Below are 20660 nucleotides of genomic sequence, written 5' to 3'. Positions count from 1 at the left end.
TCTTCTTAATTAAGGCCAGTAGTATCTCTTAAAGATTATTTCAAAAGTTTTATCCTGCCCGAAGTGTCCAGCCAATCCTCCTGAATGAGCCTCTTTTAGTAGTGCTTCTAGAAGTGATGTGTGTGGGATACACAACTGATCTCCTTTGAATAGATATCCTTCCATTATATGGAAGTCTTCCGCCTTGGTGTAGTGGCTGCATTTGGTCCATGTCATGGCGAAGTCAACGTCTTCCCCATATAGGTTAGGTAAGTGTTTGAATGCCTCGATCTCCATGGATAGAATAGTGAGTAAGGAGCTCTTCCTGGATAGTGCATCTGCCACCTTGTTCTCCTTACCATTTTGGTGCCTAATGACAAAGTCGAACCTTTGTAGGAAGGAGATCCATCGTGCGTGCATCCGAGTAATATTCTTTTGTGACTAGAGATCTTTCAAAGAGAAGCGGTTCGTTAGGAGTACAAATTCCCTGCATAGGAGGTAATGTTCCTACTGTTTGAGTGCTCGGACAAGGGCATAAAGCTCTTGTTCGTAAGTGCTCCAGGACTGTCTTGTTGTGCTCAACTTCTTACTGAAGTATTCAATAGGGTGGCCTTGCTGTGATAACTCGGCTCCAATTCGGTTCCGCAAGCATCAACAGCTACTTCAAAGGGTGATGCGAAGTTCGACAACTGTAGAATAGGGCTGGAAGTTAGTCTTCTTTTTATCTCTTCAAAGCTCTGCTGTTGCTCTTCGTTCCACTTATAGTTCCCTTTCTTTAGGCAGTCGGTTAAGGGGGCCACTATTGAGCTGAAGTTTCTGATGAATCTTCTGTAAAAGGATGCCAAGCCAAGGAAGGCTTGTACCTCCTTGATGGAGGTTGGTATTGGCCAAGACTTTATGGCTTCTGTCTTCTTTGGTTCCATACCTACTTTTCCTTCTTTGATTACGAAGCCGAGAAAGACAATTTCCTTGGTGAGGAATGTACGTTTCTTTGGATTAATGTACAGTTCAGTTTTGGCCAGGACTTGGAACAATTTTCTTAAGTGCTGAATGTGGTCTTCAGTACTATTGTTGTACAAGAGGATGTCATCAAAGTAAACCACTATGAACTGGTTTAGAAACGAGCACCTGGTTCATCAACCTCATGAAGGTGCTCGGTGCATTGGATAAGCCAAAGGCCATCACCAACCATTCAAATAACACATGGACCATCAAGACGACTTTTTGTGATGCTGAGTTTCAAGCCAGACGTGAGAAAGGGCTCTGCTTTTGTTGTGAGGAAAATTTTGTGCAGGCCATAGATGTAAGGTGAAGGATCAGAAGGAACTCAGAGTGTTAGTTGTTCAAGCAAATGGGGAGAATTGGAAGTAGTGGAAGAGGATGATCGTACAGAGGAACTTGAGGTAAAAGCTATTGAACTTGATATAGAACAAAAAGAACCAGTGATAGAATTGTCATTAACTTCATGGAACACCGGATTAAATGCGATATCAAGTGCTGCTTGATTATCACACCACAATTTTGCTGGTGTGGTGATTTCAAATCCCAACTCAACAATAGTAAAAAAGTTGATATATCCAAATCAATTTGATATATCCAATTCACACAAAAACTGTGCAATTGCTCTATATTTTTTATTATGCACTTGAATGTGACACCACATTTTGTTTCTTACTTTTCCAAGACATCAAATTGCCACCAACAAAAACAAAATATCCTGAAGTTGATCTTTTGTCTTCTTTAGATTTTACCAATTAACATCTGAGAAACATTCAATATTAGTATGACTATAATCCTTATATAATAAAATCATGCCCGAGAGCAGCCTTCAGATAACACTGAATCATTCCAAAGCAGCTGAATGATCAACTTTAGGGCATGACATACACTGGCTCATAATACTCACTAAATAGGCTATGTCGAGTCGATTCACTGGAAGGTAATTAAGTTTTCCCTCTAACCTCCTATATCTTTGAAGATCTTTCAACAATTCTCCATCTTTTGTGAGCTATAAGTTAGGCATCGTTGGGGTACTACATGGCTTGGCACCTACCTTCCATGTTTCAGTCAACAAGTTCATATTTTCTCTGTGATAATAGTATTGCTTTCTTGCCTGTTTTTACCTCAAATTCCTAGGAGGTATTTCAACATGCTCAAATCTTTTATTTGGAATTGGCAATAGAGAAAAGTCTTCAGGGACTGGACATCTAAAGCATCATCACCAACAACCACAATTGCATCAACATATACTACGATTAGGATCACCCCACTCTCGGATCTTTTTAAAAAAGATTGAATGATCTAACGTGCTCTTTTGCATTCCAAAACTTTCGATCACCTTAATAAATTTTCCAAACCAAGCCTGTGGACTATGTTTTAGTCCATCCAAAGATTTACAAAGGCGACACGCCTTTCCATTCTTCCCTGAGCAACAAACCCAAGTGGTTGCCATATACACCCTTCTTGAGGATCACCATGAAGAAATGTGTAAGGACCCTAGATAGAAAAATAGTGGATTATTAGGAGAAAATGAAAATGGTTGTTAGTAAGGTCATATAGTAAATAGATGGTAAGTTGGTTAGTTCTTTTTGTTATAAATAGTGGGAGAGGGGTTGGAGAGAGGTGTGAAGAATTTTGAGAAAGTTTTCCTTGTTACTTGTTATTAAGATCTTCTAATATATATTTCATGTTTGGATGTATTTTAAGTATTCTTGAGTTCATCTTTTCTCCTTGAGGTAATCCTTGTTAGGTGGGATCCTAACAAATTGGTATCAGAGCCGTAACATCTTGGGGATGACACGGGCTTGGATGCAAAAACAAATGGAGGAGAGGTTGGAGAAGAATGAGAAGGACATTAGGGAACTTAAAGATGTAACTTTGGAGTTGTCCAAAAGCATCGAAAGGCTAGCAGAGGAATTACGAGAAAACAATGTTAGTTGCCGACGGGAAGAATCTGCTACGTCGGAGGGATCGGTTGTTGAAAATGAAAGGAAAGATGGAAAAGACTCGACCGCAGTTGAGAGAGGACTTGGGAGCAAGCACTTAAATGGACTGCTAATTGCAAACTTGAGGTGGATGAGAGGGGAGAAACTCCATGGACATGGGAGCATATGCAAAATGGATTGTGGATTGCAAGGCAAAAAGAATAGAGAGGAGTGCTAAAACAATACATCAAACGCTTTCTGAAGGGCTGCAAAGAGATAAAGAAGAGCGGAGAAGAAACTAGAAAAAATTAAAGTTGAAGAAAAACAAAAATGGAACAATGACTTGAAGATGAAGGAATCGAAGAACGACCATGAAAAAGATGAAGGGAAGAGGAAGCCAAATCTAACTGTGTATTCCATGGCCGACGACTAAGGGTGGGGTGGTCAGAGACAAACACTTGGTGGAAATGGAAACACCAGAGCAGAGAAGGCGGAAGCATGGGAAAGGAGGCAAACACTATGGATGAGAAGGAAGGCAAAGAAACGATTGAGGAAGCGATCATTGATACTTGGTGGTAGTGAAGAAAACAAAAAGAAGAATCAAACAGTACCTATGTGGAACAAGTCGACCTGGATACGATCTGTGAAAATAGAAGAAACGGCTCATTGGAGTGGCAACATTGAGAGGCTGATCATATTATAGGCCAAGATTTTGTTGAGGTACGTTACTTTCCTTGCCTTTCTTTTGTGGCATGCGAGTTATATCAAAGTAGGGAAGGGATGAGGAAGCTAGGCAATGAAGAAGATGAATAAAGGAATTTCGAAGGTCATCGGAGTAAGATAGAATGGGTAACGACAAGGAAGAAAATGGCAATGGAATTAGTACAGGGATCATAGAGAGGCTGGCGAATGGAAACATATTGGGTTGTGACAGAAAATCGAGGCGGGGATGAACAGAAACCGCGGCGGAGGAAAGATTCTGAGTCGGTCACCGGTGGCCAAAAAAAGAAGAAGATGGATTGTCGAAAAGTCCAGTTACAGGAAGAGGAGATGGAGACAGGGTGCGTTGGAGGTAGTCGACCTAAGGCACAAAGGGAGTTTGTCGGAACGCGGATAGCAACGAGGCTGCAAGTCAGATCGAAATTGTCGGGAAGAATGCTTTGATATTTGCAGAGGGAGTGAGCAGCTACGGACAAAAAAATTCAGAAAGGAGGGGGAAGATTTCTTGAAGAAAAACGATTCTTCAACCCACGTGAAGCGTCAGACGTTAAGGCGAAAAATTAGAGACAATAGTAGTTATGATTTGTTTAGTGGCTGAAATTAAATGAAAAGGGCCAGATTTTCTCAAATGGGCTTGGCTTAGGTGGAGAAATTGGGGATCAAATTCCTAATAAATGGCCAGGAAAACAAAGTGGAGGCTAGGAGAAGGATTGGCACATGCAAACCTCAATGGTTAAAGTATATCACGTGGGATGGAAATTAGGGAAAGAATTTAATCAAAAGTGGGCCAAAATGTTGCTTTTTGGGCTGATTGCAAAAGTAAGGGATGAGGCCCATTATACCTCAAAGAAAAATAAATTGACGGCTTTATCTAAGGAAGTGGAAATCCTATTGGAATATGGATGGTGGGCCAAACATGAGATGATAACAAAGAAATACAGCCTTCATAAAGAAAGAAAGGAAATTAATGTGCTTGAATTTGCTAAATTCATTGAGACCCATTTGTTAGTGTGGCTGAAATGTAACTTGAAAATGGATAGGAATTGCCTGAAGCTCATTGGTAATTCTAAGAAAGATGGTGTATGGGCCGTGAAATTGATTTGGGGATGGGGTCATAAAGTTAATTGTGGGCTTAGCCCATTAGAGAGGAAGAGCTTCAAATTAAAATGCAAGTGGCATGGAATTAGGCTCAGGGAATGGCAGTTGGTTAATTGGGATCACTTTCCGTGTGAGAAGAATGAAGATTGGGGAAGTTCTTGGAGTCTAAAGGGTTGGATGCATGCAAGTGTAATTATTACAACCCAATAGAATTTCAAGGCAAAGCTGAATAAAATTTCTTCCGAGATGGCAGGGGTATGGTAGAGAGTTCAAGGTTTGTAGTTTGTAAGCACACCTTGAGGACAAGGTGTCTTCGAAGGGCGGAGTAATGTAAGGACCCTAGATAGAAAAATAGTGGATTATTAGGAGAAAATGAAAATGGTTGTTAGTAAGGTCATATAGTAAATAGATGGTAAGTTGGTTAGTTCTTTTTGTTATAAATAGTGGGAGAGGGGTTGGAGAGAGGTGAAGAATTTTGAGAAAGTTTTCCTTGTAAGGGAACCTTAGGAGAGTCTAACCCTCTCAAAAGGCTAGGGTTACTTGTTACTTGTTACTAAGATCTTCTAATATATATTTCATGTTTGGATGTTTTTTAAGTATTCTTGAGTTCATCTTTTCTTCTTGAGGTAATCCTTATTAGGTGGGATCCTAACAAAATGCACTTTTAATATCAAGCTGATGTAAAAAAGTTGGAAACAAATATTGAACCTCTCCTCTCCTCTCACCCACCCTCTTCTCTCTTCATTCCGGCCACACCTTCTCACGGTGACGTCGACGGCAACGCCAAACCCAGGGAGTTACAACTCCATCTTTTTCAGAAATGGAAGTCAAAAGTTGAAAAATGGTAGACACTTTCTACTGTATCTAGTTCGAAAAGGGGAGGTTCAATATTGAAGATGTAGACTTCCAAAAAATCCTCACTTTATCCAAGATCCAATTAGAGTGGTTCATTGATTCAATAGATGTTCTTGTAAAAGAACCAAACTGGAAGTTTTTCAACAAATATGCGAGTGATGAAACGAAACAACAAAGCTATCCAAATTCTGAACCCCATCTGGTTTCTGAGGTGTGTTGCTCGAAACTTCTCTGGAATACAATCCTTCATCCATCTACTCATGAGAAACCAGACAAGGTTGGGTCTCCTTCCTCAACATGATCAGGTCCTTTTTATTGACTCATAATTACACCTCCTTTTCAAAAATATCAAGCTGATGTAAAGGCCAGTGACTGATTGAAGTTAGTGAAATAAACAACCTCACAAATGTCATTTTTACTACTCGAGAAAAAGTATCAGCATACTTAACGCCATGTTTGTGCGTAGCCTTTCACTACAAGGTGTACTTTTAATTGAGCGACAAAACCATCAGGATTAACTTTAATTGTAACCACCCATTTGCAACTGATATACTTTTTTCGTGCAGGGAGAGAAACTAAATCCCAAGTACAATTATCATCTAAAGTAATCATCTCCTCCACCATTGCAACACACCAACCAAGATGAGAATAGGCTTAATGATACAAACTCTAATGATGCAATGAAAGAACATGCAGAAGACAACTAATGGTTATATGAAACAGAAGAGGAAATAAGATGAGCACACTTAAGTTTACCTTTACGAAGAGCAATAGGAAGATCATCACTCATTTCTGGATCCAATGACGAAGAAACCTTAGGGGTAGGGCATGGAATTGAAGAAGGTTGTCGTCGATCATAGACTTTAGTGATGGGTTGACAAATAGAAGTAAACACACGTGAAGATGAACCACAAAGAGGATTAGAAGGAGAGATAACATTGTAGATAAAGAAATCATCCTTTGACTCTTGATACTCCCTCGACTCATATTCGAAGAGAAAGAAGGTGAGGAATAAAAGGAGGAATGTTCAAAGAACACGAGAATAACCAAAAAGATATATTTTAAGGTCTTTGGATCCAACTTTGTATGTTGAGGCCGAACGTCTTGGACAAATCAAGTATAACCAATTATTTTGGGTGGAATGAGAAACAAATGTTGTTTGGGGCATAAGATACAAAAAGGTATCTCACCCTTAAAAATGGAAGAGGGCATGCAATTTGTTAAGAAACGGGCTATGGAAACATCAGCCCAAAAAGAAATTGGAAAATTCATTTGAAACATTAGGACTAGTGGTTTAAAAAGGATGACGATTCTTTCATTTTGCAAACCCACTGACTTCATGAAATTAATAAATAGAAGTGTGAAAGTAACATAGACATGAATATATAAGCTAGAGCAAAGGCATGACTACTATACCTGACTACCATTACATAGCGCTAAAAGAAATTGTAATTTTCTTTTTCATTCAATATGTAATTTGACGTAATAGTAATAGTAATTCCTCTTTCAAACAACCACTTTTTTTTTTCAACAAAGAGGACAAGGCTTATGATCCCTAAATCGTTAGCAATTAAGATGCAGCAAATAAGGTAGCTAAGATGCAGAAAATAAGAAAACACCCCAAATCACTACAGTGCATAAGAAATCTATCACATAAGCACAAAGATAAATACTGAGAGTATTAGTTGAAACTTAGCAAACACAAACAGGGCAAACTATTATTTAACGTGCTAGTTTAAATATATATCTAAACTAAACTACACAAGTATTTCAAACTGGCAAAACTAAAATTAGGTTTATAGAAACAACGTGTCCTCATCCTTTCTCCTAAGGAATGCTATTCATTATGATTTTATCTTTTGAGTTTTAAAAATATGCTATTTATTATTCATATCTTTTCTCGTGCTATCTAGAAGCTAACCAAACAACATAGAGAAAGTACATTTGTATCACTAATCAATATTTGAAATGATGACGCAGATTAAATAATACAGAATTCAGAAAGTAGAACTTGCCTGCTAGTGACTTCAGCTGCTCCCTGAGTTCCTTGAACTTGAGGTTTCTCATGTTCTCAACAGTGAAAACAAAAACTGAGTTGTAATTTTCCACACCCTGCCTGATCGATTCCACCATTGATTTCTTGTGGTCCCTTCCTTTTCTTCTTTGTTTTTGATAAAGTAACTGCATTTATCCCACGAACAATTAGATAGAAGACTTAAAACACTAATCTGCATAGGACTAAGTTCTATTTTTCCTCTTTAAAACACTAATCTGCATAGGACTAAGTTCACATTTTCCCTCTTTCTTTTTAAGTTAAAAACCACATGAGTTTGACAATGATTACTACCACCACAAGTCATTTAACTTCTTCAACTGCCTCATACTTTTCACAAGAAACTGCGTCATACAAATTAACCCATAATAAAGCTATCCAAATTCCGAACCCCATCTGATTGGTTTCTGAAATCAGTAACTCTCATGGAAGGAAAAACTTGGACAGACTGATGCAGAAATTGAGAATGAAAGTTAGAAAAAGATTCTTGCACTAGAATCGTTGTTCCCTGCCATTCTCGAAACAGCCTGAATAGTCATGTTAAGAACACCGAGCCCTGCACTAAAGTTGAAAGAGGGGAAAAAAGCATGTTGAAACAAATGAAGGTTAAACCAAAAGGATTGAACTATAGTTTCCAAAGTTTTCATCTCTTATATTCACGTAATAGTAATAGTAATAGTAATTCCTCTTTCAAACAACCACTTTTGTTTCAACAAAGAGGACAAGGCTTATGATCCCTAAATCGTTAGCAGTATTGCTATTTGGAGAAAATGTTAAAGTTAAACAGCTGACAATACCTTCCAGCCCCTACCACTACTATCTTTTGGTTAACAAAATCACTCAATGGCCGCCCTTGAGCTCTCACAGTTCCCAATAGTCCAACGAGAGCAACACCAGCAGTTCCCTTTATGAAATGAAATAAACGAAAACGAATGTCCTTTTAAGTAATTATCAACTGCATTAATACATCATCAACTACTCACTTGTATGTCATCGTTGAACATGCAGAACCTCTTACGATAACGTTGTAATGTTTCAAAAGGCCATTTCATTTGAAAATCCTCAAACTGGCATCATTCAAAATCAAATTACGAGATTACGATACTGATTACTGGCAGTGAACACAGTTAAAAATTTGATATCTTAACCAATAAACCTGAACAATAGCTTTAGGCCAACATGTATGCACGGCTTCCATAAAATCATCAACAATTGATAGATACTCTTCTCCCTCCAATCTAGGTATTCCTATTCCCTGAACTCCAAGGTCACCGAGGCCAAGAATACGACTTCCATCTGTCAAGACAATCATGTCAACCTGTAGTTGGAAGAAGAAAATACAATGAACTTCAAATATGGTGTTGCTGGAAATTAAAAGAGATTTTCATTTTTATTTTGCTCAAAATCAATGCTCTTGAGCTTTTAATGTCCCGAGGAATGTGAAAGTTTCCCAATATATCGTGTATGGAAGTTTAAACTTTTCAAAGAAAACAAGGGTGATCAACATACAAAAGCCTCCTGTGGATAGAAAATTAATCAAACAAAAATTCGATTGTTCTGTAGCAGTTTGACTTTGTTGTTAAGGAAATTAAGAGTGATAAGAAGGCGAGGGAGTGACTTTGAGTGGTGGCCATTCGACAGCCAAGCAACTACACTCAAAGTTGAAGGTCGAATAGGCAGCAGGAAGAAACGAAGAAGAAGAAGAAGAAAAGTTTTCGATCTATCAAACATGATCATCATACAATAGACGAAAGTCATTTAAATTATCCAAATATCTTTTGAAGTAATTTTAACATTTTCAAAATAACTCTTAATCATGCTCTAAATATGGAATGAATTGTCTATCCAACTACAAATACAAAAGTTTTTCTAAATCACTCTAACTAATTATACAAATTCCAAACACATAGATCACATGCTTCCCAAGAACCCATAAAATTGTTCAATGCGGCATTTCATCAAACAGTTGGTGGATGGAGACAACAAAAACAAGTGTTTAACAAAATTATCTTAGAAACAAACACATTAATATTACCTGAAGATGGAACTCCAATTGAACAGCCTTGAAAAAGTGATGGAGAAACAAACAGAACATAAAGATTGTGGGACTCCTCAACTCCAATAAATCCTGCAATGGAAAAATGGGTTAGAAGGTGGAAAAGCATAGTAGAGGATTATGATAATGAAAATGGGTAGTAATGTTTTTCAGTAGCTATCTTTTTCTTCTCTTTTTTTTTTCATGTTGTTGATGGTTGTTCTTGATTGTCTTTATTTTTTTTTCCTTTTTTGCATTTGGGAAAAAACAGTTTGTTGACTAAGAGGTGATGATGCTGGTGAGGGAATTTATTAAAGTAATGAATACTTTTTGGAGGACTTAAACAAGTAAAAGGACGAAATGAAGCAAGCTCAAGCAACAAATTTTCTGTTAAGTAAGCATAAATATTAACTAGAGGCTTAAATAAAATATTTCACCACCACCACCACAACAACAAAAAGCCCAGATATATCGTCATTGACAACAGAAACAGAGCAATATAAGCAAAATACATTACAAGGAAAATATGGAGATAAAAGACATGAAGGTTTCCCTTTCACTTACAAAGAGGATCATTAAGTAACTTCTCGTTGTTAGAACCAATATCTAGCATTACTCGAAGAATCTGTCAATTAAACAAGAGTAAACTTAATGAAAAAGTGTGGTTAAGAAAAGTTGCTAAAAAATGTCACCATTAAATGATATTAGTATTCTTAGATAATCTACAAATTTCATGAAGAAAAGACTGCAGACTTGAGAGTTACCCCACTATCAGGAATACTTGCTGAAACGGGAAAAAGATATCGGCAAATTCTAAATACGGCACACTAAAACTCTCACTCTCCTGGTTCTTGCTTAAAATCACATGTACATGTCAATGCTGATAGTGCCTCTTCCACTGAAACAAACAAAATTTCAGTACCAATTAAGATGCAAAAAAATAAGGTATTTAAGATGCAGAAAATAAGATGAAAAAACACCCCACATCACTACAGTGCATAACAAATCTATCACATAAGCACAAAGATAAATACTGAGAGTATTAGTTGAAACTTAGCAAACACAAAAAGGACATAAGCTTATTCTCAAATTTCAGTACATATACTCATCAAAATTCAGAATCTCACGTCACAAACCCGAGCTTAGTGCTCAAGGGTTGACAGTCATGCCTTTTATGCAAGATCTAAGAAGCTATGATGCTCATTATTGTAATGAAAAACTTTTGAAAAATTTTGAAATTTGGACAAAATTTGAAATCCCCCAAGGTTAGACTAAACAAGTGAGCTATTATCCACCCTTCACTTAAAACATTGCTTGGAAGTAGCCCAACATGAGAAGATAAAACAATCTGAATGGGATTTTTCTGATGTATAATGCATATGTTGTTTGTTTTTTTTAGCTCTTAATTGTCTCGTTTTTTTACGTTTTACATTTGCAACTATCTCTTTTGTTTCTTTGGTACACACAAGAACCGGTGGGGTAACCTTTCTATGGTTCTAGACTTAGTTTCTAAGTTTGACTGCTCCCTTCGGAGTGACAACAAGCCTCGTTTTCCCCTACTATGGAACGGGGAGGATTCCTCCTCTTTTCAAAGCCCTCGTCAAACTCAATGCTAAGTTTGACTGCTCCCTTCGGAGTGACAACAAGCCTCGTTTTCCCCCTAGTGTGGAACGGGGAGGATTCCTCCTCTTTTCAAAGCCCTCATCAAACTCGATGCTATGTCTAGAACGCTAAGAGTAGGTGGTCTGGTTTTGGTTAGGCCATAAGTGAAGTTTCCCCTCATTTTTTATGGGATTTTTCTGATGTATATTGCATATGTTGTTTGTTTTTTTTAGCTCTTAATTGTCTCGTGTTTTACGTTTTACATTTGCAACTATCTCTTTTGTTTCTTTGGTACGCACACAAGAACGGTGGGGTAACCTTTCTATGGTTCTAGACTTAGTTTCTAAGTTTGACTGCTCCCTTCGGAGTGACAACAAGCCTCGTTTTCCCCCTACTATGGAACGGGGAGGATTCCTCCTCTTTTCAAAGCCCTCGTCAAACTCAATGCTAAGTTTGACTGCTCCCTTCGGAGTGACAACAAGCCTCGTTTTCCCCCTAGTGTGGAACGGGGAGGATTCCTCCTCTTTTCAAAGCCCTCATCAAACTCGATGCTATGTCTAGAACGCTAAGAGTAGGTGGTCTGGTTTTGGTTAGGCCATAAGTGAAGTTTCCCCTCATTTTTTATGGGATTTTTCTGATGTATATTGCATATGTTGTTTGTTTTTTTTAGCTCTTAATTGTGTCACTGTTTACGTTTGCAAGTCTCTCTATTCTTTCTTTGATATGCAATGTGGTAACTAGGTCTTGCTAGAACCGGTGGGCTAACCTTTCTATGGTTCTACACTTAGTTTCTAAGTTTGACTACTCCCTTCGAAGTGGCAACAAGTTTTGTTAATGTCCACCCTTTTCTAAAGGGATTCAGTTCATTGTGGCTAGACAAACGGCTCCTAACTCATGTTATTTATTAAAACCATCTCAATTTCTAAAGAGTACCTCCTATCCTTTTTTAACTCTATCTAGGCTAGGTTTGGACTAAGCGCATCATAGGTAAGTCACGGCAAAGCAACAAAGGAAGACAAAGCTAGAAAAGTATCCATGCACTTATTTATTATATACATGCAATCAAGCATTCACAACACACATACCATTTTCTCAATCAAGCATTCACATCTCAACATATCTAACATCAATAAGATATCGCTAAAAAGGGACGTAAACCAAAAAAGACGGCAGCTTATTCTCAAATTTCAGCACATATAATCATCAACATTCAGAATTTTACATCACAAACCCAAGCTCAGTGGTCAAGGGTTGCCGGTCATGCTTTTTATGCAAGATCTAAGTAAGCTAATAAGGTATAATGCTCCTTATTGTAAGGAAATTTTTTTTAGAAATTTTGAAATTTGGGCAAAACATTTGAACCCCCAAGTTTAGACTAAACATGTAAGCTATTGCCCACCCCCACTTAAAAAATTGCAAGCTTTTGAAAATCAATATAAAGGGAGAAGAATAAGGGGGAACTTTGGACTCCCCTGGAAGGATCGACATCCTTGACTTTGGTTTGAAGCTTGCATGGATAAACCTCTTCATTTCTTTTTCATTGATTAATTATCCTTGTTCCTGAAAATCAAAGGAAATTCTCTCAATTTCATTTATTACTAAAATTAGGATAATTATAGTAACTGTATTTTTAACTCTTTTGGTAGTTTATGTCTTGAGTGTGTTTTCAATGGTATTTCTATATAAAGTACAAAGTTTAGGGGTATTCTGTATAATGGAACCTCTTTAACAAAAAAATAAATAAATTCAAACCCATGAAGTCTAACTAACCGAACACAATTAGATTTCTAGTAGCAGTAATTTACCACAGAAACAGAAATCAAAGGTTAGAAAATAATTTAATGGCATTTCTATAAATTTATCACATGATCTTTCTTCTTTTTTTTCTTTCCTTTTTTGATAGAACTCTAACCATGTAGTTAAGCTTCTACTTGTAGCAGTTAATTAAAATAGAGACAGAAACTATAGATTAACAAACAATTGGAAGGCCTCTCGATCAATTTAATGCACAATAAGTTCATAATTGTGTGTTTTTGGAAGTATGAAAAACGAAAAATCGCTATTTTCGCTAAAGGAGAAACCTCTTCATTCCTCTTTCGTTGATTATTCATCCTTGTTCTTCAAACCTCAAGCCTTAAAATTGAGGAAGTAGAGGAAATTCTCTCAATTTACTTTAAAGGAAGGATCATGTTCTCTCCTACAAAGGGTGTCTTTCTAATTTTCTTAACTTTATGACTTAATACGGTACTGTTGTATAATGCAAATCCATATAGAAGAAACACCATTTATAGCACAGCCAAGGAAAATGAAGATTCAATATAATGTACTGCAATAAAATTAAAATACTAAAGAATGTGCTAGGATGTTAGCGTAAGCAAAAAGTAAAATCAATGGCAAAAGAAGGGAAAAATTGAAGGGCATCAACAAAAAATGTAACCTTTAAGTTGCTATTTCCTTATCTTGTTCCCGCAGAAGATCATCCTTGGCCCAAGCCTGTGAAGAAATTATAGAATAAAAGGGTTAGTGAAGAAAAAAGCAGATCATTACAAAACATTCTTATGTAAGCACATCAAGCATGAGGGGGGAAAAAAAAACAACTGCGTCGTTGTCTAATTTAATTGATTGCAATTCCCTATCTTTATCTTCTATTTCCCTTTCCAGTTTGCGAATAGCCTGGTCTCTTTCACATAGCCTGTTCCTGTACAGCCACAAAATATCTCATTGAAGTATTAAAGTAGTCCGCATCTAAATAGTGATTTGCCTAACTCTTCAAAAAAAATATTAAGATTTGAGTTTTGGCAATATGAACTAGGATCTCCTTTACAACTGTGCTCTAAAGATATTGAAGACAATTTATAGAATAAATCAATCTTATTAATGATAATAATAGAACCAGTAATGAGATTTTAAAGCATATTTCTTTGCACCTCCTTCTTTATCTTCATTTAACTCAGTTATTGTTACTTTGGACGTACTCATTGTTTCTTTCCCATGAAATGTAATGTCTTGTTTTCAAATGTGTAGGATTCTTTTTCGTATTTCATTAAACTGTATATTCTGTTCTCAGGGCCACATCGTCTTGAACAGACCGTGGGCATTTGTGCAGTGGCTGGAAAAGGCTACAATAGAGGGAGAGTGAGAATTTTATGTAAAATCATTGAAGTGTAGAACTCTTAATAAATATTGCTATTTGAATTCTTAAGTATCTAATTCTTTTTGTTTTCTTTTGTTGTAGATATATACTGATGGCATAACCATATCATATATTTTTTAATCCGCTTCCTAATTTATCTGATGGAGGTTATCCACAGCTGCCTTTCCATATTTCTACATCAAACCAGATCAAAATCATAAAATTCTGAGAAAGTTTTTCCCTAAGGAATATGGCCCCATAAATAATATCGATCCAATTGGCAACTCCCCTCATCAAAATCGATGCTATGTCTAGAACGCTAAGAGTAGGTGGTCTGGTTTTGGTTAGGCCAAAAGTGAAGTTCCCCCTTTTTTTTTTTTATGACAAATCTTTAATTATCGAAATTCAAATAAAGAATAGGTTTGCTTTCAAGTAATCCTCTGATCAGGTTTACCTCATTAAAGAATTCATCTGCATCTGCCCACTGTCCGCTAACTTCATCGACACATAACCTTTTGTATTATATTATCCCCTTCATCTCCGTCCTTGGATGGCGGCAGCAAGCGCACTACCACCTGAAAATCACAGAGACAGTTCACACTAGGCAAAACTTCCAAACTTGAATCTTAAACTAAAACTGTCACTACACCACCGAAATTAAGACAAATAATCCAAAACCCCCATAATCATACCACAACACGTAAAATACCTTCATACCCGAATCAGACAATCCAGAGATGGAATTCTCAGGAACGGTCTTCATACCTTCCGCTTAAGTGGGTTAGAAGAGGGAGACCTAGGTGGAAGCGGGCTCTTCAACTTAGCCGGCGAGGGTTTGGAATCAAGAACCATGGAGTCGGGATCTGACGGTGACGGTGGAACAAAAGGACTTTGGAAGACGAATTGGGTTTCCGAGGGGTCTGCCGCTCTTGATTCTGGCGCCGTTAGGGCTAGGAGAAGATGATGGTGTGGATCGGCAAGATGGGTTACTCACAGAGAGCGAAAGAGAAGGGGAGAGGGGAGAGGAAGTAGAGAGAGTTACCGTTGGAAGAAGGATGGGGAAGAAATTTGACGGGAGAGAGGGTTTTGTATAAAAGGCAATAATAATAATCCATATTCTTTTTAATATTACTTATGAATGAAAATAATTAAAAGTTTAAATAATCCATAAACATATACTTTTTCGGTTATTAGAATTAAAAAAAAAAAGTCAACAAATAAAATTTATAAAATTATCATACATCAAGAACAAAAAAAATACATTTGTGAAATAAAAAAAAATGTATAAAAGATAAAAAAATGAATCACCTTAATTTTAATAATATTTTATATCTTATCTCGAAAGATATAAAAAATATTAAAATGTATCTATCTCGAAATAGGTTTTCAACTACGTCCCAAGTGGAATAAAAAATTGTTACCAAACTCTTAAATATAGAATTTCATAATCTCTCCATAATTTGTATGTTAGTATGAGTTTGTAGGGTGTGTTTGTCCCATGAAGTTAGAAGTAGTGTATAAAAGTTGAAGTTGTAAAATCCAGTTCTTGTTTGACTTAAATAGTTGGCGGATCATTATTAGAAATTTAATTCTAAGCACTCTACTTGTCCAACATTACAATTTATTCAATTAGATAGTTAAAAAAAATGACGTCACAAGGTTCTTTATTAATGTCCCTATAATTCCTTCTTCCATCTAATGCTACAAATATGAACAATCAGCATTCACGAAAGGACAAAAATTGAACTACATACAGTACAACAAGAAAACAAATAAAGTCAAAGCCAAAGTACATTGTATTGATGCCAAACTTGTTTACGAAGCTCATGAAATAGAAGTTGATGCAGACCATTGGTTGTTTCACACCAACTACTTTTCTATAGAAAAATAGCTTACCCATAAATTAAGAGACAATAACCGAGGAGAGCATAGAAGTTGGAAGGTATTTACATTGTTGTTGATGCAAAGAGATAGTAAGCAGAGGTTGTTAGAGGATGTGGAACTTAAGATCTACAGTATGGTGGATAAATTATTTGGGTCAACAGTAATATTTCAGAGTTTGGAATGGTGAAAAGAGTTTATATACTGTGATATTCCATTCAATGCACTTACCATAAAAACGAGGTAGAAGAAAGGAAGAAGAAAGACTAACCTTGAATCATTAGCTTCAAGTGTCTAACAGTAGCAGAGGATGGGCTGGTAGACGACGAACCCTAAGCAAAACCAATGTGGACGACGGTGAGAGATCAGCATGTTGTTGTGAAACAATCGTGAGAGGCAGGGTATCGCAGTCGTCGTGTTGGGTTTCAACGTGGCTTTCGTAGTCGTGCTAGAGCGCACTAGAGAGCAAAATGAATTAGATTGAAAGAGGCCGAAAATGGGGGAAAATATTTAGAGGGAACTTAAATATTTATTTCCCGCTTTTTCTTTGTTGTTCTTTTCCACATCCCATTTAAAATAATGGGCTATTAAAAGTTCATTTTGGTGTAGTGCTATTTGTGTCTCGGATCGTCCATTTTCGTTCAAACTACTTTAAAGATACAAGTATGATAACCAACAACACGATCGAAAGAATTGGTCTATGCAACTTCAACCTACGTGGCTTTATCAGGTTCACACACACAATGAGTGACTTTCCTTCGTTTGGATCCATTTCGAAAATTGTACTCTATGGCCCAAAATGAAAGGCCCATCGTCTATTTACTCAAATCCTAGCAATAATTTATTCTCACTTAAAATTTTAAACGTATATGGAAAGTCCACAATGCTCGACCCAAAATTAACTTATAAAAATACCAAACCATAGTCTTGCCTATTTGGTAGTTAATTTGAGTCTCAAAGCCCGACCCCAATTACAAGAACACTCTCTCATGAGAGACCCCATTATAAGAACACATTCTCAAAGTTTTTAACCACTCACATTTTTTATCCACTCTCCAACTAGATAATACAGAAGGAATTTAATTAGAGTAATCACACTAAAACTTAAAATGTTTATAAGTGAGAATTTCTAAATAAATGAAATAGGTTTCTTTTATAGTCTTTGAGTCAAACTTTTCTATAAAAAAAATCGATGTGAGATAACCACATCTTGCCAAACCCAATACTTAAAAACAAACAAATCAAATCATTATTTTTACAAAAAAAAAAAAACTAAAAAAATGCAAGTCGATTCCTATTTATTAAAATAATAAAGAAAACCAGTTACCAAAATCGATGTTTTCCCCCAAAAGCTCTAATAGCTAAGGAACTCAACAAGTTCTACTTGACCTAACTAACTTGACTCTATATTTTTTATGAGCTTTTTTTAATGCATATTGCATATGTTTTTTTTATAATTGTTGATTGTCTCACTTTTTTATGGTCTGCATTTACGAGCCTCTTTTCTTTCTTTGTTATGAACTGCGGTAACTAGGCGTTGCTAGAACCGATGGGGTAACATTTCTATGGTTCTACACTTAGTTTCTAAGTGTGATTGCTCACCTCTAATTTTCAAAACACTTAATTTCTAAGCACATACAATGTTCACCTAGAAAAAAATGAAAATTGTTGTAGTTAAGATCAAAACTAAATAGTTATGAAATAAGACAAAAGAGATTTGATTTTAACAACCTTCCCGTTGTACTTGGGATCCACTCTGGCTTTGTGCTGGAAAATTGGTTTGGAGCTGATCGTAAGCTTTCAGTTGCTCTTCTGTAACCTTTAGATACTCATCAAAGCTATAAGCTTTGCTTCCCAACGAAGAATCTTCTACTATTACAATACATAAGAAAATTCTATTTCATAAACCCTGTATCATAATTGAGGCTGGTAGAATGATTATTCTATAACCTTACCGATAGTTTCATTCTTAACATTCATAGACACGATGCATGGCAGCTATCCAATTCTATTTCATGTTCTCGAGAATGGCTCAGTTTAACAATAATGTTAATTTTTGTTTTCTATTTTAAAATAATAACGCTGCTTACTGATCTTTTTTTTTCCATTTGGCATTCTACTTTTTCTACTCAGCTTTCTTTCCCTAGTGATAACAAATAATACGGGTGATAAAAAACTTAATCACTCACTTGGTTCAGCCACCGAAAGCCCTTCTGCTTTAGAAATAGAAGATGGGTTTGAGTAGGTAGATTTACTTGCATTGTATGTGTTGTTCATTGAACTCTCAATTTCATCGAGACCAATTTCTCACTCAAACATGGTCTTGCATTCTCTAGAAACGTCCTACAAACAAAAATAAAGAACAAAAAACTACAATAAGGTCTATGAAAAAGTTATAAAGGAAAATCTCAAAAACTGATATGTAAGTCATAACAACCTTAAGTTCTCTTATCGTGGGTTAAAATGCACGTAAGGTTTTTCCAAGAGTCCGAGCAACCAGCATGTAAATAAGTTAAGTCAACTAAATTTGCTATAAATTTACTCGTATTAACATTATCATTGTTATAGACTTGACAACTTCAATTTATCAATATAAAATATGCTTTAACAAAACGTACCTTGAGGTTCCTCCAACCTTATTAAAAAAGCAAATAATCCAACAATTTAACAAATTTATAGTGCATATTATGTATATCAATTGATCACAACAAAATAAGATCAAACAAATACCCATGAGTAATATTTAGCCACCAAATGAATAATGATGAAAACCTGAAAACAAAACCGAGAAAAAAAAAAGGAAACAATTCATCAACAAAACAAATTTAGGGGACTAAAAAATTGCTTACCTTATTACACACTTCAAAATATTAAGAGAAGTGGAGGGAAAAAACCAACCAATAATCAAAAAATAAACTTCAACACAAATAGCCATAAATTTTCTTCTTTAAAGGTATCACAAATAAGTCCATCAGTAATAACAAAATAAAAAAGGGCAATGTGCAAGAATTCTGCAATCGTAAAGCTATGCTAAAGGCAGTATGAAATCAAACTTGAGCACTAACAAGAAAATTTGCAAAACAAAAATTACTAGACATCATTAACTAAAGTACCAGCACAACAATGAATGTGTAACCTCCGCAAGAGCAAACCCGAATGGAGAAGAACATGAAGAAATATATAAATAGAAGAAACATAAAAGACAAACATGAAACACATGGAAACATACAAAGGGGATAAATAAAAGTACAATTATGAAGTGATGAAGCACAAATACAGGTACCAACAGAACTAGAATACAAGTCTTACCCTATCTCGACTGTCGAGGAGTGTTAACCAACCGTCGGAAGGTTGGTTTTATTTTTTAGAAAAAATTAATGTTGTCTGAATTCTTTTTCAAGCCACTAACCAGCCCTCCTTATCTATGATCGGCGATCAACTCCTCAACCTCTAATTACATTTAAAAGAGTGATGCGAACATTGTGTGAAATCCCAAACCTTTGATGGATCCCACCATCACTCTCTTTCTATCCCCTTCAAAACCTCATTATTTTCAAGAGAGGCCTCAAAGCTTCTTCCAATTAACATAAAAGAAGAATGAAAGAGAAGGAGAGAAAGGGAAAGTGGTTCAAAAGCTATGGAAAAAAAAGTAAAAGAACATGGTCTACTCATTGGCACATCTTACACAGATGATAATGTTAGGGCAAGGCAATGAGAGACAGAATGCTTTTGGAGCCTTCTCCTCTACTTTCGAAGATTTTAATAAACTAAAATATGCAAATGTTACAAGAAAGATCTTTGGAGATTTGAAATAATCCAAAATAAAGAAAAAGGAAAACCCCAATATGTACAAATTTCAGAATCTAAAACTTGAAAAGTGATTGAATGATGAGATATGTTTGTACAATCAATTATAGAGACAGTGAAATATTAAAAAAAAATGAAACGTACCAAGATAAAAAGAATAGCAACTAGTATTATGACCTTTGTATGTCTTCAAAATACAAACATCAAAATGAATCAAGAGATCTACCACACAAATAATGGTATCAACACAAATAAAGCAATTGTTTTATTAACAATATTTGAGTACAATTAAACTAAGCATGCTATTGTCCTTGACAAATTTACATTCTTCTAATCGAACAAAATCTAACCTTTAAATAGTGATAGAAACTGAAGATGAAAGCAAGTTCAGCTACAACTTCAGACCGTGATATATATGACAGAACCTAAAAAAAAGAAGAGTACCTAACTATATATACACAGAGGAGATCTGACTCTTACTAGCACATCGGAGGCTCAATCGATTTATATTTAATTGAAAAACAATACCTATATTTTAATGCATACACATTGAATAGCCCCTGTTTCAATCCA

The 20660-nt window shown here is 35.9% G+C and overlaps 1 protein-coding gene and 1 long non-coding RNA gene across 4 annotated transcripts; both read right to left on the bottom strand.

Moving 5' to 3' along the window:
• Positions 1 to 6279: 6279 nt before the first annotated feature.
• Positions 6280 to 10370, bottom strand: LOC116405598 (NADP-dependent malic enzyme-like). The gene is made up of 8 exons (XM_031889533.1): positions 10229 to 10370; positions 9665 to 9757; positions 8786 to 8947; positions 8613 to 8696; positions 8427 to 8533; positions 8121 to 8190; positions 7592 to 7757; positions 6280 to 6437 (listed from the first exon to the last, which is right to left on the bottom strand). The coding sequence occupies exons 1-8, from the start codon at positions 10238 to 10240 to the stop codon at positions 6280 to 6282; spliced, it is 852 nt and encodes a 283-aa protein (XP_031745393.1). The 5' UTR covers positions 10241 to 10370.
• Positions 10371 to 10427: 57 nt separating this feature from the next.
• Positions 10428 to 15549, bottom strand: LOC116405601. 3 transcript variants are annotated; one of them, XR_004218704.1, is made up of 5 exons: positions 15165 to 15549; positions 14854 to 14974; positions 13865 to 13964; positions 13704 to 13759; positions 10428 to 10562 (listed from the first exon to the last, which is right to left on the bottom strand). It is a non-coding gene; the product is annotated as an uncharacterized LOC116405601 (long non-coding RNA). The 3 variants fall into 3 exon arrangements; XR_004218702.1 differs by having other exon boundaries at positions 15109 to 15547; XR_004218703.1 differs by having other exon boundaries at positions 15117 to 15547.
• Between the last annotated feature and the right edge of the window lie 5111 nt (positions 15550 to 20660).

Source organism: Cucumis sativus, unplaced genomic scaffold (genome assembly GCF_000004075.3).
Source record: "Cucumis sativus cultivar 9930 unplaced genomic scaffold, Cucumber_9930_V3 scaffold122, whole genome shotgun sequence".
Classification (NCBI taxonomy): Eukaryota; Viridiplantae; Streptophyta; class Magnoliopsida; order Cucurbitales; family Cucurbitaceae; genus Cucumis; species Cucumis sativus.
Note: the sequence above shows the minus strand (reverse complement) of the source record. Positions and strands in the feature narration are given on the sequence as shown.

Bases quoted from the DNA above. Each gene is read 5' to 3' on its own strand.
- LOC116405598 (XM_031889533.1), bottom strand. The intron at 8,191-8,426 runs GTATTGTCAGCT...TTTCAACTTTAG, and splicing joins GTAGTGGTAGGGGCTGGAAG to TGCAGGGCTCGGTGTTCTTA. The intron at 6,438-7,591 runs GCAAGTTCTACT...CCATCACTAAAG, and splicing joins GCAGCTGAAGTCACTAGCAG to TCTATGATCGACGACAACCT.